The 22,997-nt window shown below is 38.0% G+C and overlaps 1 protein-coding gene across 6 annotated transcripts in view; it reads right to left on the bottom strand.

Moving 5' to 3' along the window:
* Window positions 1-22,997, bottom strand: part of EPHA7 (EPH receptor A7) — a 162,486-nt gene that overhangs the window by 13,414 nt on the left and 126,075 nt on the right. For 2 of the 6 annotated variants that reach the window (XM_085056324.1, XM_085056326.1), the window contains exons 8-16: window positions 18,845-18,953; window positions 18,097-18,152; window positions 14,159-14,272; window positions 9,834-10,019; window positions 9,218-9,279; window positions 8,040-8,249; window positions 6,836-6,985; window positions 2,175-2,368; window positions 908-1,063 (exon numbers count right to left, since the gene is read on the bottom strand). In XM_085056324.1, the coding sequence (XP_084912450.1) occupies window positions 908-1,063; window positions 2,175-2,368; window positions 6,836-6,985; window positions 8,040-8,249; window positions 9,218-9,279; window positions 9,834-10,019; window positions 14,159-14,272; window positions 18,097-18,152; window positions 18,845-18,953 (1,237 nt within the window). Of the gene's footprint in view, window positions 1-907; window positions 1,064-2,174; window positions 2,369-6,835; window positions 6,986-8,039; window positions 8,250-9,217; window positions 9,280-9,833; window positions 10,020-14,158; window positions 14,285-18,096; window positions 18,153-18,844; window positions 18,954-22,997 lie in introns of all 6 variants that reach the window. The other 4 variants (XM_085056323.1, XM_085056325.1, XM_085056327.1 and 1 more) reach the window with 2 other exon arrangements.

Genomic DNA, 22,997 nt, shown 5'->3' with positions numbered 1-22,997 from the left:
AATCTTTTATTGTGGCTTTTAAGGACACCCGAAGAAAAAGACACTTCTCTTGTAAAATATTTCGGGTATTTCAGGACAAAGTTATGTATAAATACAAGATTATGGGGATCACTGTCTGTTTCCTAAAGAGATGCCTAGTGAAAGCCTTTGCATATTGACACATACCCATCATGCAAATGAAAGAGGAGCAGTTGTTTGAACTGCGCCCCTACTAGTACTAGAAGCTTGTGGACTCTGATGACAGTTCCCAAGCTGTAGGCTGAGACCCCTAGTGACACCAGGCAGATAAGAATAGGGCTGAAATCTTGAGAAATGTTGGGTTAGAAACTTGTTTAGAATCCCATTGCTCTCTAAGAGGAATTACATGTTTGGCAACCACCAGGACAAGAAAGTTGTTTGCAGGGTGCCAAGAAGACCTCTTTTAAGATGACAGTACTGATACAGGCCATGTTTGCCTTCAGAAAATTGTTTTGTTTCTTCAGACTTATCCTGATGCAAAGTCCTGTCTTGCAGGACACAGATAGCCCCCAGCCAATTAGAAGAAAATTGCACATCTTCTAGGAACGCATTGGGAAAAAGGTATCAATTAGGTAGTGGAGGCAAAGTTGTTACTTTCCTATACATACATACTTTCAAAGGGGTCACATTCTCCCTCAAACTCTAGTCCCTTGGTGTTTTTTCAATTGTTCTTGAAAGCAGGGAAAAAAGTGACGCCACGCAGAGGTAGCAGGGTATTTGCGCTTTCATGAGATGCTCTAATACAACATCATCAGCTGCTAAAATGGCTGGTTTGACCCCAAGTACCACGTTTGTACTCAGGGTGAAGTTTCTGAGTTGAACATTGTGTATTATTATTTAACCTAGAAATTCCCTAAATGCAAGTTAAACATGCCCAGTACTAACTTACTCAATAGTCATCCTGGCAACTGATTCAAGAGAGTTGTAGCCTGCTGCTGTGAAATTATCCTTATATCTTTCCATCTTAATAGCTTGTAACCATTCGCCTACGGAGCAGAAAGTGGTAAAATCGGGAGTGTTCTGGTCCAGAAGAGGGCTAATTGGTCTATGGAGAAGGAAAAAGGAAAGTAAGTTGTTTCCAAAGAGAGTAAAACATCAGGGAGCATTTAGCAAGGTGAGAGTCAAATAAGTTTTGGGTATTAAAAATGTCAAGAGTAGAAAGTAATAGGTCTTTATACACAGTTTAGATTATTCTGTGAATAGCTCTTGTCTACTCTGTAGCTCACAATATGTACTTCCTAGGCTTATTCACATAAAAGATGAAAGGTCAGTGTGAGCAAAATCAGCCTATGGACTACTGTTACCAACAGAAAATCACCCTTATTACCTAGTATGACAGCAGCTGTCTCTAAGTTGCTGAATAAAATGAAGATGCTCTTCTTTTATGCATCTTAGAAAATATAGTAGTAGCAATTCCCATTATTCAATTGGATGGGACAAAACAAAGACAAGGGAAGAGCAGAGACACAAAGTCAGTTGCTTAAGGTCACACAGCAAATCAGTCAGTAGAAGAATCAGGAGCAGAGCACAGGCCAGTTGATTCCCTAGTGCAGTGATCTAGCTAGCAGATCAAAAGATTACCATGATTAAATAATTCACCTGAAATTTATGAAGAAGCCATTAAAAACTACACCATGAAATACAATGAGATGCAATCACTGAAAGGAGTTAAAGCCAGAAAATGAAAGATAAAAATCTAGAGTGTAGCATGTCAAGGTACATTGGCCAAGCATGAGTATTGTTAATTACTATTTCTACTGTAGCAGTTCCTAGGGCAAGGGATGCATCATATAAAACTACCATAGACAATGATCCTTGCCCCTCCAGACTTTATGATTTTAAGAAACAAGGAAAACATAGACTAGTGGTGAGAGTGTGGAAAGAGAGATGAGCAGGCAGCAGTTTACTGAGAAATGTGTTAGTTCCATGATATTTACTTTATTTTGTTGTTTTTTTCTCTAAGAAAGTCCTTTTTGGCTTTGTTTAGCATGGTAAAAAAAGAAGGGCAAATGAGGGAAGAGAAGAACAGGGAACAGAAAGAAGGAGGAACTGAAAGACAGATGAAGTAAGTGTGGACTGGAACCAGCCACCAAGCAGAACATCCAGAGCCCAGCCATGTGCACCACCATAAAAACACACACTAAAGCTTTTCTTACCTGCTACAGGTTCCCAGTGGGGTTTTCAAGCTGTTTGGATTTCTAATCATTTTGTCCAGAATGCCAACTATCTGCTCAAACTTTGGCCTTTCACCGCGTTCCTTCTGCCAACAATCCAGCATCAGCTGGTGCAGTCCTGCTGGGCAATCCATGGGTGCTGGCAAACGATAGCCTTCTTCGATTGCTTTTATAACCTAGCAGCCAACATAGTTAATCATTTTTCATCAAGAGTAATTTAAAGAATATGTATTGCTACCCAGTTCAAATATATATTAAAAAAATAAAATAAAAAATAAATCAATAAACTAAGATTTGCCATTGGTGTTGCAAAAATGTGTCTGTTGTTCTGACACTACCCTTCAGGTTTTCAAATAATTTCCCCAACTTTATCTTTGGGCTTATTAAGCGTATTGTTCTATATGTGCAGAACATAGCTATATCACCTAGACAAGTGAGTAGCGGGGAACAACAATTAAATTCACCAAGGGAGCAACAGATAGATTGATAAATGGAGTTATTTCAGAAAGCATTATTACTTGCCCCAAGGTTTTTATGAGAGAGTGTGTGGTAGAAGCAACTGACTTTTAAATGGATAGATATCTGTGCATGCACATATAAAATAAAAGAAGCCTGAAGGTATTATAAAAGGATCCAAGAAAAATGTTTAGCAGATAGAAATTGTTAGGGAAAAAAGTTGTATTCTGTCTAGCCATGTTATATTAATGATAAAGCAGCAGAACTGTGCCATGTGAGAGAGAAAGACCTGGGTAAATGCTATTTTAATATATCACAGAAAGTTAGATTTAATAAGAGATGCTGCTAGATGATGATATGATCAAAGGAGAGCATAAATGTCTGAACCAAGAATTACACCCACCCGTTGACTTCCTTAGCCAAGTCCATTTGGATTTAAGTAAAAAATAAAAATGGATAAAGTAAAATCACAGCAAACTGCTGTAAACCTTGAGGGCAGAATAAAAAAGCACATCAGGAAGCAAGGCAGATAAGAAAAGCTAGTGAAAAAGGGCTAAAACACTGTTCATGGGGGATTTCAAGTATACTGACATTGACTGACACAGCAGCATTGGAATTGCTAAGGAAGGGTGCTTGTTTCTAAAGGGGAGTGCATAGGATTGTCTTCTCCCTCACTTTGTAGAGAAAGCAAGATCAGAAGCTGTTCTGGATGCAGTTCTGGGAAGCAGATCTGATATTATAAATGAAGTGGGTGAATATCCAGGTTTTAGTAAAAATAACCTCAGAGAGAAAATATTTTGTAGACTGTGTGAGAAAGCGCAAAAGCAGTGGACTGCAAAGTAGACAGAACTGCAGACAATACAGAATGACCTTCAAAAAGCTGGCTGAAATCCAGCCAGGTTTTGTATCAAAACCTTTTGCATAAAAGAAATTTTGTGAAAAGAGAAGGCATAGCCCAGTGGTAGGGCACTGACTGCAGGTTTGTGTCACAGAATGTCCTTCTGACCTCAGGGAAGTTGCCTCGTCTCCCTAGGCCTCAGTTTTCTCTCTGAACATTTAGAATGACAGTACTGTCCTACAGCTCAAAAATGACTGAGAAATATTCAATTCCTGCAGAAACATCCACACCTTGAAGAATGAGTGCAGTGACCTTTTAGAAACGTTGAAGCTGTCTGTCAGAGAGGGTGTGGAGAGAGGTTTTCTGCAGAAGAACAGGAAAATTGGAAGAACAGAACTATATAGGAAAGTAAACATTAAAAGTAAAATGTAAGATCCTTTAGAGCTCTATTAAGAAGAAATAGAAAAGAATAGCTCCTTATGCTTCGAAGTAGTAGCAGAATAAAAGGGAAAAATAAGCTACAGTGTATTCAGGACAATTGCCGTGCCTTGAAAAGCAATGCCACAATTTCTGACCTTCTAGACAGCAAAAGGTATTAAACACTTTGAGCATGCTACATATGATTTACCACAAATGAATTAGCTGCTTAAGAGGTCAGAAGACAGAAATCATCAATGAGGAATGAAGAAGTAGGTGCCAGTAACAACACTGTAACCACCTAAATATCTAATATCCTTAGAACTGGCAAACTATCCACATAAGACTATATCCAAGAGTGTCTGGGAGAGTAAAAACATGAATGCAAGGATCATAACAGGAGTTTTTCCCATTCACTACAATCTGCAGAAAACTGTAAGAGAAGTGGGGATCAAGATGATGATATTGTTTCTGAAAGGCTTTGGTGCTATTTCACAATCAGCTTCTCTGATGTGTGTTCTGAGCAAGAAGGGTCAAACTGGGAAATATAAAATAATGAGTCAGCCAGAGACGGATGGAATTGCTGGGAATATCCAAAACATTGAAGAAATATTCTAAAGTATTAATTAAAAAAGCATGACAAGTGTCCACTCTGCTAAGAAAGGAGGAGGTGGGGTTCAAAAAATCAGTACTCTTAGAAAATGAATTAGATGCAGGAATTAATTTTTTTTAATAAGCAAATCTACAAAGAGAAAACAGCTGGAGTTCTTACTAATAGAATTGATTTATATTATTTACACTGCCCACAATTTGTTTTTGAAATTCTGCTTTTGCCGCAAAAAGAGTAAAAGGGAATACTGTTAAGATTATGCTTTTATCATAATCAGGCTTTCTCAGGATGTAGAATAGAAGAGGATCGGGTCTGTTCACTTTATATACTGGATGCCAACAAGGAGGTACTAAATATGAGTACCTGGACAATGTAATGTTATAACTCCAATTATGGGCATATAATAATAAATTAATAATGATAATAATGGTAAGAAATCCAGAAGTATAACAAATAAAAAAAATATAAGCTTAAATTCTTGCCCTTTTCTGAAGAACTGATCTGCACTGGGGTCACTAACAAAATGAGAGCAAGAACATCAGCAGTCTAACAGGGGAATGGGGGTTTGAGGACTACTGTTAAAACCAAGGATTAAGTTGAAGGAAGCCCACTGCTCAGGGAAGTTGTGACAACTCTGTCTATCATCTGTACCCAGCCTGCTGTGCCTCTGCAGGGATTTTGAAAGATGAGTGCTCTCTTGGTGCACCCTAGCTCCAGGTAATTGCTAAAAGGAGGGTTTTCCTTGAAAAGATTCACAATGCAAATTTGTATCCTCCATCAATCTAAAGCAACAACTTAAAGGAAAAAGGGCAGAATTAAAGAAATGCTATCTAAAGATCCAAAGTCAGGAAGACTTACTATTTAGGAGATCTGGTCTGGTCTATGATTATACCCACATCCACTTTTAGGCAAAATGATACACTTTAAGTACATAAGCTGAGTATAAAATCAGAAGAACTTATTTAGAATTTTTCATTCCCGTTGAATACTCCAACTGGCAACTTTGAGGAAGAATAAATAATAAATCATTAGGTGATTCTAAACTTTTGTATCATAGATTATCTATGGGATTGGTAGGATGTGTATATGGTGTGGGAAGGCACACTTGAAGATCACAGCATACAAGAATATTTGGAATTATTTTAGCAAGAAATTGATGCATCTTTTAACTATGCGCTATTGAAAGTTATCATGAAAGATGCTAAAAACGGATAAAACTGTAAGAAGTGGCAATTAGCTATTTTTTGAAAGAGGCTCTGTCATGTGCTTTATATGCAGTTTTCAATAGAAGGAATACTTTTCACAGTCCAATAAGAAGCATAGAGATATCAAAATTTCTCCTCTATTTAAAAGTTTTTCTTTATTGTTCCCTGAAAGATAGGTAAGGTTTGCCTTTGAGGCATCTTATATTCCTGTCAGACTTCTTTTATGTTTGAATCTAGTACAGAAGGAAGGTGTCAAAAGAAATGAAACTCTACGGGGTGTCTGGGGAATGTAAATATTTCTCTTTCTCTGCCCCAAGGACTTGTTTGCCCATATTTTGACAGTCCATGAAATCTTTGACACTGAGACCTGTCAAATATTAACAACTTTGCACTATGCCAAACTGACTCATCATCTACACTTTCATCTTTTTTTTTTCAACTTTGATGTTGATCATTCAATCAAAAATTAAAATAACAATTAAAAAAACCCACTCATGCCCCCACCTGAAGAACTTTAAATGAGACTCTTTCTGACATCTTTCACACCTGTATGGCTTTTTCTTGTGTAATTTCTATATTAATAGATACTCCTGTCAGAAATCAAGATTAACACCCATCTGTTCTATAACTGCTGACCTGTTGCTCTGGATCATATTTTATGCAAACAAGGGTACTCTTAAATCAGCATAATTAACTTGAAAAAGCCAAAGTAGGTCATTAACTGCCACTCAGACTTTGAACATTTTTTTCAAATGATTAATCATTGCTCTAAGGTCAGAAATCTCAGAATTATTTCTTATTGGAAAAAAATTAATTCTTTCCATGCTTAAGCACAGTAAAGTGAAAAGCACATATTACTATTTTCTGTATTCCAGTTTTACTTCATACTTAGGATGGAAACCTATAATATCCATGTGGCAGAGGAAAGATTTTGATTTTGGTAAACTGTAAAAGCTCTGTAACTTTTTCCTTTTGTGACAACCATATGGTACTTTGAAAAATCTTATTTCTAAACCAGCATTTTATGCATTTATAGTGAAATACATATGTATGTGTTTACAATATGTAGTTTTTGTTTTACTTAGAGACATGCACACTCACAAACAGACAAACCTACATCTTGATTTGACATGTCCCAGTAAGGCCGTTCTCCATAAGACATTACTTCCCACATAACTATTCCGTAACTCCACACATCACTGGCTGACGTAAATTTTCGGTACTGAATGGCCTCTGGAGCTGTCCATCTCACTGGAATTTTTCCACCCTATGAAAAAAATAAAAAGGAAGAAAGTTCTCTTTTTCTCCCACAGAACTTTCATATCATCTTCCATAGAATGCATTTAACATTATTTACATCGACATCAAAAGGAGTAGTTACACAATTTACTATGGTTAACCAATTGCAGAATTTTCAAAAGTGTCTAAGAAAGTTTAGCATCTTAAAACACTTGGAATTTAGATACTTGTATAACCTAAGTTGGATGAATTTCTCTTAAAGTGCTTATCCTTCCACTGATTTTAAAGGGCTGCCTAGATGTCTGATTCACACTAGCCATTTAACCCCTGGCTGGCTGAAGCTAGGTGAGGGGAATCCCAACCTGTGCATATAAATCCCATTGAATTTTCATATGGCTCCTCCGAAATCTTTGTCTGACATTTTTAAACCAGGATCCCACTTCGTGCCCAACGGCAGGAGTGACAGCAGTGAACACCGGTGTGGTTTCCTGGATCCCTGTGCCTGCTGGAGCAGATTCCAGGGGCCCCTCCCTCCCTCAGCATGAGAAAATAGGTACAGGGAGGCCCCATGGGTGGGAAAGTGGAGCTGGCTCAACAAAAGAATAAAGAGCATAGTGTGCCTGATGAATGCGTATTTAAGAAAAGCGTCCCACCCAAAAGCAAGGGGAAATATAGGAGCTGAGCTTTGTCACAGACTAGCCGCAAGCTAGTCAACCCTTCGGTGAGATAAAATCTAGCCTTAAAAATAGTAATAGCCTACAAATATTTTAATTGTCTCATAGCAAACTAGATGTTGAAAATTTTTGTGGGTAAAACTTCCTTCTTTGTTCAATCAGAAAATCACGAGGAAAGAATAATGAAGATACTGTGCAAAATTGTTACAACTTTATCAAATAAAAATGTGTGTTCTGGCAAAAATATTATTTCCTAATTAGAGACAGATTTCTGCAGAGATTCTTCCTTTTGACCAGTTAACACTTCCCAAGCATTAAATGTATTTCTCTTATATATAGTGTCCAGAAGACACACTTCTTCTTAATAACCACACCTCAAAACTATGAAACCCCACTGATTTATCTTACGGTTGTAGTGTAGACAGCCTCTGGATCATCTTCTATAACTCTGGAAAGGCCAAAGTCTGATACTTTACAAACAAGGTTGCTGTTGACAAGAATATTGCGTGCTGCAAGATCCCTGTGTACATATCCCATATCGGCCAAATATCTCATTCCAGCAGCAATTCCTCTCAACATTCCCACTAGCTGAATGACTGTAAATTGCCCATCATGTTTCTGGAGGGAAGAAAGGAGCAGCAATTCTTGTTAGTACAGCTGAGAAGAGAAATAGGAGTTAGTTTTATGACTTCAGCTTTCTATTTATTTACTCCTTCTGTGGCAAAGAAATTCACTTCAAACACACTTTCTTCAGAGATAAAGCAGTACATCCAGTTAAGAAATGTGTGAGTAATTAATGTACTGAGAGTAACAAAACTTGCTAACCACTATACATTTCTTGCTAACTTGTGGCAAGTCACTTCCAAGACAGATTATCTAATGAAGATTTCCTAACATTCTTATATTTGCTTCTATGCTCTTCATCTCCCGGCATAATTATTTGTATCAAGAAAATAAGAAGTATCTCCTTTTCAGAACAATAGGCACTGATAATTTTCCTTCATAGCTTGGAGTTTATTTTAAAAAAATCTGTTCTCTATAGTATTTACACATCATGTCACAGTGTCTTGAACACCTGGTAAGGAGTCAGAACTGGCGAGTTCAGAACAAACTTAAAAAACACTAAATTGTTGACTTCGCATTTCTTTTTTCTTTGTTCATCTCTTAACTAGAATCATGGTTCATTTAGGGATTCTTTTGTGCTGATATCCACCATGCTGACACAATAAAATTCTGCTCCCAAAAGGCAGAAGATTTGGCTTCAGGTATCAGTGGTTTTAATTTCAACTGGTGGCAATAATAAAACCCACCATGTCTATGTCACACTAAATCACATAAATTCCTAGAATGTCCCCACACAATCCTGTCTGATCCTCTCATTTCTGATCTGGTTTTGCTGAAGTAACATAGAGACCTACTAGTATTTGTCAAAACTCCATTTCAACATGAAAACCATTTAAATGATATAAATATTATGCATGCATACATACATATATGCACATCTATAGGACGTATTTTTAAAGGTGTCAATATATAATATCTGTCACTTTAAATATGTTTATATACATTTTAATGTTGTTACTCACCCTAAGAAATGCATCTAAGGCCCCATTCTCCATGTATTCTATTACAATCATAACTGGTTTCCCTGAAAGAAGACAGATATTTGAGAACTGTAAAACAAATGGGGTGCCTTTTTTTGATAAAACACACATTATTCCTTTGAAGGACTGAATGATTCAGGCATTGAACATTTCTGAGCCTTCCAGCACTGTTACTGAGCTCTAATTTCTTAAATATCTGCATGGAAAGTGGTCATGATTCACAAAATCAAACCATACAAATCAAAAAGGCAGTGTGTTCTCCTAACTCCTGCTGTGTGAACAGGACTCTGGAATAATGACACTTCAGATAATATGAAAGGACATGAGAAACCTTATCTCTCTGCATGGTCTTTGAGGCTAAACGAAACTAGAAAAATAATACGTTTCAAAGTACTTCATCTTTTAATCATGCATGCATCTAAATTCTTTTCCTCAGGTTGTAGGACAAAGTAGGTATTGTTTTAGTTAGTTACGCACCAGGAGAAAATCCATTAGAAGTGTGCAATCTGTTTATAATTTGAATCTTTGACCATGAATAAGGCAGAGTCATTTCTGCCATCATGTTGTTATTTGACTGACAGACCGAGCTGCTGCTTACCTCTGGTAACAACTCCTTCCAAGTGAACCACATTGGGATGGTCAAACTGTCCCATGATGCTTGCTTCACACAGGAAATCTCTCCTCTGCTTCTCAGTGTAGCCAACTTTCAGGGTCTTTATGGCTACTGCAACGTCTCTCTTGCCAGGAAGCTTTAGACGCCCACTACACACTTCACCAAACTCTCCTAAAATGAAGTAGGTCAATGCTGAATTACTCTGAATACCAGTAATTTTTTTAGGCCTTGATTCAAATAGCCACCTAAGTGTGTGTTTAAATTGAACATGTTCATATTTGAAATTGATTACTTAGGCACGCGCCTTAAATGAATTGCTGACCCTTATGGAATAAACACTTCAGTTAAGCCAACAGACAGGACTGTTATTTGAATATTTTAAAAGACTTATTAGTAATTTCTTGCATTTTATCAAAAATGGGAAATGAAAATGAAGTGGCTTTCATAAGAAAACACTATTATTGAAAGAGTAATACAATTCCTAAGCAAAAATGTCATTCTTCTCTACATGGCTTCCTTGCTATCTTTAGTTCCAAAGGGCTTTTTTCTTTCAAAAGGCAGCTCTTGCAGAGCTGCTTTTAATTTAGCAGCCTTATGGTGTTAAATGAAGCACTACATTATTACCTTCAAGCAAGATAATTTACTTTACAGATTATGAAATGAAAGGTGTGACTAGTAACAATTTTGTTACATTAAACAAACACAAGCAAATGCTTCAAGTTTGTAAAAGGTTCTACACTAATAGACAATTGGAACTTGAAGAAGCCTGTGATAAAAAAAAAAACCAAACAGTCAGAAAGAATACAAAAAGAAAAGCCCCAACAACCAAATTTGGAAGAGAAGTAATTTGAATCCATCAGACAGGAAAGAGGATGGAAGTATGTGAGACGTGGAACTGAATGGTAATATATCTACCTTGCTATTAATGAGATTACAAAAGATTTAAGAATTATCCCTTGCCTCATAGCTGTGTCAGCAGAGAGGAAAAGTGAGATCTCCAGTTCTGCAGACAGGAAGAAAAATCTCCTTGTATACATAGAAGAAAAGGGTAGTGACATATCTTAAACTGAATGAAACGGAACATCTCTTTAAAAAGAAAGATTAATTGCAAAAATATTTAATAAGCTGGTACTTCACAAATTCATCTGGAGTTTGAGAGATATGGTTCCAAGACCCTCCTTCAAATCAAATCCTGCCAGAAATTAATTTCCTGCATGCCTGTGGAGGGCCTAAACATTAAGTGGTTATGTATACACAAATATACAGACACAGATACATCTAAGGCAAGTTTTAGGATGAGTGCTGAAAAAAGTGACAAGACCTACACAAAGAGTTTGATTAGAGAATCCTTTAGGGAGAAACCTTGTGGAATCAGGACTTAAGTGGGCATACCCAATAGCAAAGTGTCTGGCTGTCAGTGGAGAGAGGTATGCTTGGAAACTGGGCTGAATGCCTGAAGAGACAGATGCTGGAGTGTCCTAATGGATGGGCACCAAGAAGCCTTGTTTACGACACTGTCAGTATTCGAACACTACTGCTCTCCTATCAGCCCCAAAGCAGAGCTTTGGGAAAGAAAAGACAGTACCTGGGTCTTGGCTACACAGTTCATCCAGGAGGGTACAACCTGACCATGCCATTGACCATTTCCAACTGACTTGTTTGAGCAAATCTCCACGCAGTATGGCTCTTTTTATGAATCTTTTAGGAGTTGACTGCACACAGAATAAAATTCATCTCACTCACACTTGATGCTAACTGAACCAAGGTTAGCTCAAAGCAACTCCATATACCTCTGTTAATACCATGCTGTACCTAAGCTAATTGACCACACAAGTGTTCCTGCCTGCAGATTATCCTCAAACATCCTTGGGCACTGAGCTAAGAATGCCACGAGGTATAGCTGTTATATACACAACAACTAGCTGCTCATGGCCCTAGCCTGGTGCCTTAACCTCCCTCCTGCACTTTATTAGCAACACGGATGACTATTAATGAATTCACCACTCACCTCACTCACAGCTCCTAGCAGCAAGAACTTACTAAAGGATAACAATTTCCTCCAGCAGTACTTTCCAAAATTGTTTCATTCCATGCTGAAAACAAGATGTGAGTATAGGAGTGTGTCTGTGTGTCTGTGATATTTCAGAGCCAGGTAATTAGGATACTTGGCACAGGAGACACTAAGGCTTAACTCCTTTCCAGCTCTCTGTGATCCAATTTTGATTGATTTCCAAAGGCAGATCACACACACTCAGGCAAACCAGAAACTTGAACTTGTATGTTGTGTGTTTCAGGCCAGGATGCTAGCCAATGAACTACTATTATTCCCAAGAAAATAGTATACTCTGCTGAAATGATGCTCAAAAATAAACCAGAAAATATAACAACAAGAGAGGGAATAGTGCACAGCCACACAGCCACTAGCGCAGCATGTCAACAAAGCAGAGGCTAAAACAAAGGATGTGTGGTGTGAACAACTTAACATAGTGGACACCATATTCTGTATCTGACAGGTGGCCCCAGCAGGATGGTAATGAAAATGTTGGCAAGGAAAGCACATATCCTTCATGCAAATTGAGCCCAAGCATACTTGCACCCTGTTTGTGTCTGAGAGACATGGCACAACTCAATAGTTGATGTGGCCAGCATTGCTGATGCATATTGAGACTGCTAAGTGGCTTTTCTGGTGTTGTCACTAGAAGAAATTCCATATTCTTCTTTGATGTATGAGTTTCAGCTGCTGCTTTGGGTCTGTTTGGTTCTGTTGTTCCTGGACTGCATTTCGTTTCACTCCTGTCTGCTATTTACATCAACAGGTTAAAGCCATAGGTAAACACCACACACAATATGCTTTCACCACTGCACTCCTAATTAACTTTCTTCAGAATGACTACTGACACACATTAGTTACTTTTGCTATCAGTTATACTCATTAAAATCAAGAATAAATTCATCTGCAGTCAAGAAAATTAACATTCTAGAATTTGTCATAACAGTGAAAGTGCATTTTAAACTGTATACTCTGCATCTCAAGTGTTTTCCCCATTTTGTTTAGAAGGCATTAACAAAATCCAACTGAATATATCTTTGTGCTCTGAACTGTTGCTATGCTGGTAGCTTTTTAACTCAAAGCAAAAGATAAAGCTCAGCAATTTTTCTATGCTAATCTTGCAAATTGCGTATTTATTAGAAGAGATGCTGCCATTCCAGCATCACAAAAATTACTAGTTAGCAAGGGCTGGATTCTTATGCTCTTACTCATCTGAAGGAATAATTTGCTCAGCAGTATGGTTAATTTAAACACTAGTACTCCTTGATTAAGACATGATTCAACATGAGTGAGGTTACTTTAAAAAGGCGTTGTGAATTCTAAGTGTAAAGATTTTTTATTAAAATCAACTTATTTTAGAGATATTTCTTCTTCTGGTTTTAAATAATACCATAGTACGTAATTTTTAGTGCCAAAATACAGTGTGATTTTAAAAGTATTCTACTAATACTTGTATAAAACAACAGGAAAGCAAAAGAACATTTCCTCCAGGAATCCGAAGTATTTGATATTTTTCTTACTCATGGAAACTTAATTTCACTACATGGAGTAGTGTAATAAAAATGTCACATATCTTATTAATGCAAACAAATGAAACTGCCTTTTTAGAGCATGAACACCATGGCTTAAGTAGGTGGCAGACAGTTCAAGAGGAAAAAAAGCAATGTAGTGCCAGTGCAATTACAATCAGTCATAAGAAGTTAAACAATAACTTTTTGTATTCATAAAATATCAAAAAGAAAAATGGTAGAAGGAAAAACAGCCTTAGGGAAGATTTTGTTATACAAAAACAAGACCTTCCTAGTGTCTATTTAAGATTTTGTGCTGCAACCAGTTTTCCTTACTCACATGAACAAAGCTGCAGAGGTCAAAAAGCCCCCTTACAAAAGGCAAGTGAGCAGAATTTGCACAAATGCCTAACACCTTTAGTCTGACGGTAAATAATAGGCAGCACAACTGGCCCACTCCCCCCAGTTCCAATTTTAACAGCAGATACATGATTAGAAACCCATAAGCTTTCAATGTCAAGCAAGACTTTTAATTTACTCATTTATTTGGGGTTTTTTAGTTGTTGTTGGGCTTTTCCCCTGTTTGTTTTTACATTTTAGAAGCAAGTGCAGCTTCATTGCTCTTAACCACTCTGGAAAATGCAGAAAGTTCTTCTATACCTGAGGTATAATTATTTGCCTGTCATTATGATGTATGAGTTTCGATCCCGGCTAAATGGAACAGTTGAATCAGGAAGCCACGGCAGCCTTACCTGCGCCAATCACACGCTCAATTTTAATACAAGAGGCATCTAGCTCCTTGGCGAATTGATGGACAGCTCTATTTGGGTCCTCGTAGGTTTCAGGGTCAATGTAGGTTTTGGTGCCTGGAAATTTAACTGTAATGATGTAAGAAAGCATGACTGTGATGAAGCAAAAGCACTTATTGTGCAGTCAGCCCAGGAATTTCATTATGCAGAGTGCTCCTTGGAAGAGTGAACCTGTTTCCATGCTGCCTGAGTCAGAGCTGCTCTGAGAGGCAACCTTAGTTTTAGGCATTATCTGCAAGCATGCTGACACAAGTACACAATCCCATCTCTAAAAAATTACTAACATTAGCATCTGCATCTACTCTTGAACTGAAAGAAGTAATAAATATTAAATAGTGCTTAATGGAATAAAATGCAAGGGTTGAGTGGGAGTAAAAACAAAGTGGGGGAAAGGGTGTAAGACCAGCAGAGGAGATGAAAGTTTCTTTTCTGTGTGAGGACAGCTTATCCTTTTGACCCAGGATGTGTAAACAGCATTTCTTCATGTTACCTCTCTCCTCTAGTGGATTTGAAAGGCTCCTCCATCCCCTTGAATTTGCTTAAACTACTGAATATAATATTGTTTGTAGACTGTGGCAATAGTCAAACTATTCCCAGCACTTAGAAATTACAACCTTAGGTGTATTTCTTGCACTGTAATATGAACATGAGAAACACTTGTAGCCAACTTGTAAAGGCACAGGAAGGGAAAGTGGCCTCAGTGGTGTAATTATCTCCCCTCTCAAGTACCTAAGTGAATAATATACAGCAACTTGTTTTTTGCTAATTCCTTCTCCATGCTTAGTGCAACCCAAGCAGCATAGTGTTCTGGACAGCATGCAGTTTTTTCCCTTAGTTTGCTGATGATTCAGGGAAATTATTTTTTGCTCTTCTGGTCAGAGTAGAAACTCCTGGTGATAGTAGAGCAACCCTGGCAATCTATTAATCCAGCAACTTTTATGAAATAAATTTGCTCACAAGGATTATACTCTTGAGCTTTAATTAAATCAGTGAATTAAAACTCAATATGAAAATGCAAAAATGTTCCTCTGTTAATTGGTATACTGATATACAGGAACAGGATCAAAAGTCAATACAAAACATAAATGATTTACAGTCGTTTTGTATTCTTTTAATTTAACATAAAACATATTAAATTTGAAAATATATTGAAAAACAGCTTAGTAATCATGTGTATTTATGTTTTATATGATATTAATAAACTCAATCCACAAACCATAAGAAAAAAAAAAACCTAGAGAAATCGTTTCAGTAATATAATGAATTTACGGCCAGGGAAATTATTTGAAATGTTGCCCAGATGTTGTTATCTGTCATATCATGTATTTAAATGGATGTTTTTATAATCATATTGGAATTTGTATGCTGCATTTTTTTTAAATTATAAATATTTATTTCTTAAAACCAAAACAACTGGAGAAAATTAAAATTAAGCAGTAGGTTGACCTGCTGTAGTAGTGCTTTAAGGCAAGGAGATGGAGAAGGAGACATCCTCTTGTGTTTGTGATAAAGGGCCTGGATTGGAAGTAACCTTGCGAATCTCAAGTGAGCCTCTGATGGTTCTTTATTCAAGCTGTCATAAAACATTTTGACAGGCCAAGGCTATCCTGGCATAGCAATGTGAAATAATGCTGGCCTGCATTTGCAGACATTGTTAGATGAAAAAAGGAGGAGGAAACCAAATATAAATCTGAATTGCTTGACTAAACTCCTCCATTGTACTTGTATCTTCAAGTGTAGCACTTGAGGTCACAGAGAGATGAAGGGAACTGAAATGAAATATATGATAGTCCATTAAAGGCAATGCTTTAAAATCTGCTTTAAAAAATGTTTGCTTGTAAGTTTTTGTTTTAAGCAAGTGCTTGTTGTAAGTCACATTTTTGAAAATCCAGTACCTCAGTGCAGAAGAATGTTGTCTAGACATTACAGAGCAAAAGGCCACCAAACTGGTGTTCACAGCTCTGTGACCAAGCTGGTGACCACAGCACTGGGTTCCATCTCATTCTGTACATGGCTATCAAATGAAATTAAATACTGTACCTACAATCAATGAACGATGAAAAACTAGTTTGGTAAGAGGTGACTTATATTTGATGCCATGATTTAACAAAGGCTGTGCACACTCAATATTCAGACTAATTGGCTAGATAACCAGATTTCTTGAAAGTAAAATGAGAGAAATGAACATTTATAAAATCTCACAATTCCTGTATCAACTATCAATTATTAAGTAGCAGCTTTCATATTCATTAATTTACACTTTAACTGAAAAAAAAATTTCACCAATAATGGAGATAAATTATTTAGCTAGCATACTCCTTTTGTTTATATACTGACATACAAAAGCACATAGTTGATCTTTTCCTTCAAGGACAAAATGGGGATTTTAAAAGTGAAATCACAGCAGCTCTTCTGGAGATGTGAAAAGCTTATAATACATTATGAGAGGCAAATTTCAAATCCATCACTCTCAGAATAGCAGCATTTTAAGTAACATCAGATTTTTGACAAATTCTTTAAAATCAGCTGCACTGCAAAGTGCATGATAAATAATTCTTATCTCATTATTATTTTCCTCCTTACTTTCAAAGTTTTATGACTTGATTGACTAAAGCTGCAATGATGCCATTTCTTAGCTTGACACTCACTGCATTTAAACAATTTAGGTAGCCACACAACAAAACTTAGAGAATGTGATCAATTTCCAGCTGATTTTTTCAGAGAAGAAAGGTAAAACAGAACCTTGATCTCATTTTGAGTGGAGCTCCGGCTAGAACTATTCATTTAAAGAGAAATGCATTGAGAAAATGCTAAGAATTTGTAGCTACTTAATTTTCCATGTGGCATTACTTTTAGATAATAGCTCATGATTTTAACATAGCTACAATAAATCCAATTGCCTTTATAAAAAAACATAGTATTCAGATGGATTTAAGCTACAGCTGCAATTCTTGGTAGACAACAAAGGCTAAATACAGCATAGCATGACTAAATGGCAAGTTGTACTAATAGGAGAGTGAACAGGTATGGGAGAAGACTGGAAACCCAGGCATTGTTCTGCATCAGAACATATGTTCAGTTTAATTCTGTGATTTTTTTCAATTACGGTTGCTTAAAATAAGTTTGCAACTCAGTTTACCACACTTCCTGAGTTAATGACTAATTCTGAGAGAAATTAAAACATTCCTCTCCCCTTAGAGTTTCAATTGCCATTAACCCAAGAAAGATGTGTTTTATTGAGTTTTCCCAGGGTTCCAGTATACGTTGAGATGGTAGATGTGATTTTAACAAGAGAGACTTTACGTATTATTCTTATCTAGGCAAGTGATTCTAGATGACAGTATGGTAGCAAAGTGGCTGACCTTTCTTTTCATATTAAATATTCTATTTTTAAGGACATTATGTTTTGTAAATATTGATGCTACTCTATTCACAGTAGCAGAAAACAGCTTCTGAGCAGAACAGCTTCATTTTAGGGTGATGCAGTGACTCACACTTTCTTTATCTGAAGTTTGCCTGAGGTAAAGATCAAATAGTCACTTAGGCAAAGGTCTCTTGAATACTGCACCTCAGAGGGATCATTAGGACAACGAGAAACATGTATTCAAAGCAACCAAAAGAAAACAAAAAATGCAGAATGAAAACAACAGTACATCATAGACATGTATAGAAATAAAACCATCTGTGTGAGCAATGTTGACTTTAATCTGCATTCTTTTTGTGTAGGTCACATTTTTACAGTGTTTAACTTCCCACATACTATTTACACAGCATTTTTGAATTTCCTATGGCATTATCTTTCATGGAGTCTTGGTTTAGTATTGTCTACACTATTGCAATTGGAAATTTTTGAAAGGGGGAAAAAAAAGCAAAACACTTACAATGAAAGTAAAGTTCTTCATCCCCTTCTTGATCTGCTTTGCTATAGCCACAATGCCTGAAAAGAAAATAAAACATCAGTTTTACTGGTAAATAATGACTTCTTACATCTAAAGTCCTGACAAAATCAGTTCTGCAGGCTGGGATTTTCCAGCGGTGAGCACCTAACTGCTGTAGGCCCTTTGAAACTTTCACCTATAATTCTATTGACAGCAGAGTTTTAAATAAATCATGAACAGTTGCAATCAAAAGGCTTTTGTATTAAATAGCAGTCGGGACAGGTCCTAGAGAAAAAAATTCTAGTTCTGGTGAAAGGCTTCTACAGATAAAACAGAAGATTAAAGAGCTTGAAAGTAGAACACTGTTTTACATGAGGTTATTCTTAAACTTACTGCTGTGTCTCTTTTTCTTGAATGTAAAGTCATTTAAAGGCTGATCAGATAAAGTGTCAGACTTCTCCATGTGAGAAAACTGAACAGAAAGAGAGACTTTGAGGAGTACAGGTAAAGAACCTGCTAGGGGTTCCTTTTACAGCACATTTACATAGGACAAAAAGAACATCTTGATATAAGTGTCTTACCAAAGAAAGAGGACAAACCATGTGATCGATAATGGGATTTAAATGAAAACTGTCCTTACTAAGAATTATTTCTGTTTCAGTTTTACAAATTACTATACCAGGTTTGACTACGTCTCAAGAGTTCACAAGAGTGGTGTTACATGTGCTTATGCCCATCAAAGATGCAATACCTTCGTCCGATGATGAATCCAAACACCATGAAGACCAGGATGATAGTTCCTGCCACAGCAACCACAGCTATGATAATAACAGGATTCTGTTCACTGGAAACAGCTGTGGCTACAAACAGAGCACAGAGCTGAGATTAGTTAAAAATTAATCCCTACAAAGGGACTTCGAAAATTTAAGTCAATCATCATGAATTGTAGACTGTCTACTGTTGTAGACTGCCTTTGTCCGAAACAATTACTTTGATAAAGTTAGTCTAAAGAAGGGCCTCTACTGGAAATTCAGCTAAATGCTGTATGAGTTAATGATTGTGAACAAAAAAAGCCAAGCCAGAATTTCCTTGGCCAAAGTGGTACAGCCTTTAGCTGGAAGTCAGCACCACTACCATCAGTCACTTCGACTCCATACTATTGCTTTGCTGCCTTCTGTTTTGACTCCCTCCTAAATGGGAAGACCTGGATATCCCTGTAAGGAGGGACAGTAGTAGAGTAACCGCTGAAGAACTCTGATTCTGGCCTCCCCTCTAAAACTCATTGATATGACTTTGATGGTTTCCAAGGAAATAGTGTCTTTAAGAAAAATGCTTGAGCTGGAACACTATTAACACAGATTTCCTTGGTAGCATATTTCAATCTCTTACTGCTATTAATCATTGTAAATGGCTATTATTACTTACCATTTGTTTCTGTTAGCAACAAAAAGGTGCTTCCACATTAATACAAAACTGAATTCTCCATGCTTCAGAGAATTTACATGCTAAAATATCCACACATTATCGCTCTTTTTATTCAGATATGCCAACTCTATTAATATATGCAAATGTACACATGTCACATTAACGTAAACTGAGGATGTAAATACTTAGCCTGAGAAACCTTGAGGCTTGCTAAATACATTGCTTGCCTGACATCTAATAAGGAGGACCATGCATTCAGACACCTTACATAAGCACAACTCCACTGAACTCTGTGCAGCTGTACTGGTTTGTAACAGTGAAGATCTAAATCAGGATGTGAATAAAGTATGAGACATCACAGACTGTCAAAGTGAGAGCCACCTGGAATCACACAATCATAAAAACACAGAATAATTTAAGTTGGAAAAGACCTCCAAGATCATCAAGACCAACCTTTGACCAAACACCACCATATCAACTAAACCATAGCACTAAATGTTGCTTACAGTGTCACTTGGAACACCTCCCTGGGTGGCTCATTCCAATGCCTAACGATTGATATGATATACTGATATCCCCTGGTGCATCTTGAGGCTCTGTCTTCTTGTCCTGTCACTAGTTGCCTAGGAGAAGAGATTGACCCCCACCTTACAACAAGCTCCATTCAGGTATTACAGAGTGATAAGTCACCCCAGAGCCTCCATTTCTGCAGGTTAAACAACCCCAGCCCCCTTAGCTGCTTCTTAACAGACTTGTGCTCCAGACCCTTCACCAGCTGCCCTTCTCTGGAGATGCTCCAGCAACTCAATGTCCTTTTTAAAGTGAGCGGCCCAGAAGTGGATACAGGACTCAACGTGTGGCCTCATCAGTGCCAAATAGAGAGGGAAGATCACTGCCCTGATCCTGCTGGCCACACTGTTGCTGACACAGGCCAGGATGCCACTGGCCTTCTTGGACACCTGGGCACATGCTGGCTCATGTTCAGATGGCTGTTGAACGGCCAACAGGTCCTTTTTTACTAGGCCACTTTCCAGCCACTCTTCCCCTAGCCTGTAGTGCTGCCTGGGGTTGTCGTGACCCAAATGCTGGACTCAATATTTTGCCTTACTAAACCTTATACAGTTGTCTTTGGCCCACCAATTCAGACTGTCCAGATCCCTCTACAGAGCTTTTCTACCCTTGAGCAGATCAACACTCCTGTCCAATTTAGTGTTGTCTGTGAGCTTACTGAGGATGGACTCAATCCCCTCCTCCAAATCACCAATTATTATATTAAACAGGATTGGCCCCAATACTGAGTTTTGGGGAACCTCACTAGTGACCATCCACCAGCTGGATGTAGCACCATTCACTACCACCCTCCAGGCCTGGCCATCCAGACATTTTTTAACCCAGCAAAGAGTGCACCTGTCTAAGCCATGGGCTGCCAATCTCTCCAAGAGAATGTTGTGGGAGTCAGTATTGAAGGCTTTACTGAAGTCCAGGTGGACTACATCCCCTAAGCAGGTAACTTGGTAATAAAAGGAGATCAGGTTGCCCAAGCAGGACCTGCCTTTCCTAAGCCCATGCTGGCTGTGCCTGATCCATTTGTTGTCCTGTATATGCTGTGTGATTGCACTGAAGATGATCTGATCCATGACCTTCCATGGCACTGAGGTCAGGCTGACCTCGGCCTGTAGTTCTGCAGATCCTCCTTCCAACCCTTCTTGCAGATGGGCATCACATTGGCCAATCTCCAGTATGGGACCTCAGCCTTTTCCTCACCCTTGGTTACAATGTGGAGTTCTCCTCCACATCAAGAAAAGGATAGAGATTTTCCTTGACCCTCATTTTGTTGTTAATTTATTTATGAAAACATTTATTTCACAACAGTGGCCAGATTGAAGTTCCAGCTGAGCTCTCACCTTTCTAATTTTCTCTCTATATGACCTAATGATATCCTTATACTCTTCCTGAGTTGCTCACCCCTTTCTTTCAAAGGTCAAAAACTCTTTTTCCCTGAATTTCAGTGAAAGCTCCCTATTCAGCCATGCCAGTTTCTTCCCTGCTGGCTCACCTTTCAGCACACATGGACAGCCTGCTTCTACACCTATGAGATTTCCTTCCATCTCCTCCTGTTTGTTACCCATAGTTGTGTAACATTGTGTGCATTGAGGTTGGAAAAGACCTCCAATGTAAATGTAAATGCAATGTAAATGCACTTCAGCTGGGCTGATTTCACCCCCAACACTGGCATGTCATCCCTAGACTCACCCCTAGTGAGCCTGGTCTTATTCTCTTCCCCCTTCATACCTAGTTTAAAGCCCTGTCAATCAGCTCTGCAAACTCCTGGGCTAGAATCCTTTCCCCTTTTTAAACAGGTGGACCCCATCTGTTTCCAGTGGGTCTGGTGCCATGTAAACTGTCCCATGACTGAAGTGCAGCAGACAGATGAAAGAGAAGGAAAAAAAGGAAACCAAACTGATAGCTGATGAACTAAATTAATGGTATGATAATATGGTTATTTGCTGGTAGTGGTAACTGAACAGGGATGTCTACACCAGGATTTTATGAATTCCACAGAACTAGGTTCCTGTTGCAGACTTCAGAGGTTCCCATAGAAACAAATAAATCAGTCTTTTTTTGGGAGAAGTGAGCCAATCAACATGATTTATTTTTTCACTGACACTGACCTGTACCAACTGCTTCTCCCCAAAATACCAAACCCCTTGTTATACCACACAGATTTAGAATAATCTGTACTGGAGGGAAATTACACACACATGCATACACACACCCCTCTAATTTTATTTCCTTAAGAAACTTTGTAATTTTTCTATATTCTGTCTAATGCAAGTGAGGAAGATCACAGTCTTACTCTTTAACTAAAACGAATGCTTATATTTGAGTAACTATAACTTTCTGAGATACACAGGTCAGTACGATGCTATTGCAGACTTGCCTATATCTCACTCGTTCAACTTTCAAGAAATCAGGGCTGACTGTCTTGTGCAAGAGCATAGGGGACTAAGTCTTACAATTCAGTTCCTGCAATATAACTAGGCCATCAAAACAGACAATCCCAAGGAATGCCAAATTTCTGTAAAATACAGCATTTCCTTAAACTGTTCCCTTCTCTCTTTGAACTTCAGTGCAAACCTCACTTGGAAGTGAAGAAGAGGCAGCATCCTGTCATAATAGCCAGGGTGTGAAGCTTCATCCACCCAAAAAAGTTTGGAAAAATCCCCAGCTCAGCCTGTCACCTAGTCCAGTAGCCAAGATGAGTGCATAGAGGCTGACATATGTGAGTGGGTTGCTCTGTGTAACTGCCTCACAGATTTTGGGTACTGGCACATTCTGGAAGCAAGCAGACAATGTTTTTTGGGCCCTGGAAAATGTTGGGGACCTGGTACACTGGCCAACTGGCAAGACAGGTGGGATGTAATCTATGGTTTATTTTTATATCTTTAAAAAGAAGGGGGGTTTGGTGATTGTGGGCA

This window comes from Lichenostomus cassidix, chromosome 3 (assembly GCF_008360975.1).
Source record: "Lichenostomus cassidix isolate B80296 chromosome 3, HeHo_3.0, whole genome shotgun sequence".
Taxonomy (NCBI): Eukaryota; Metazoa; Chordata; class Aves; order Passeriformes; family Meliphagidae; genus Lichenostomus; species Lichenostomus cassidix.
Note: the sequence above shows the minus strand (reverse complement) of the source record. Positions and strands in the feature narration are given on the sequence as shown.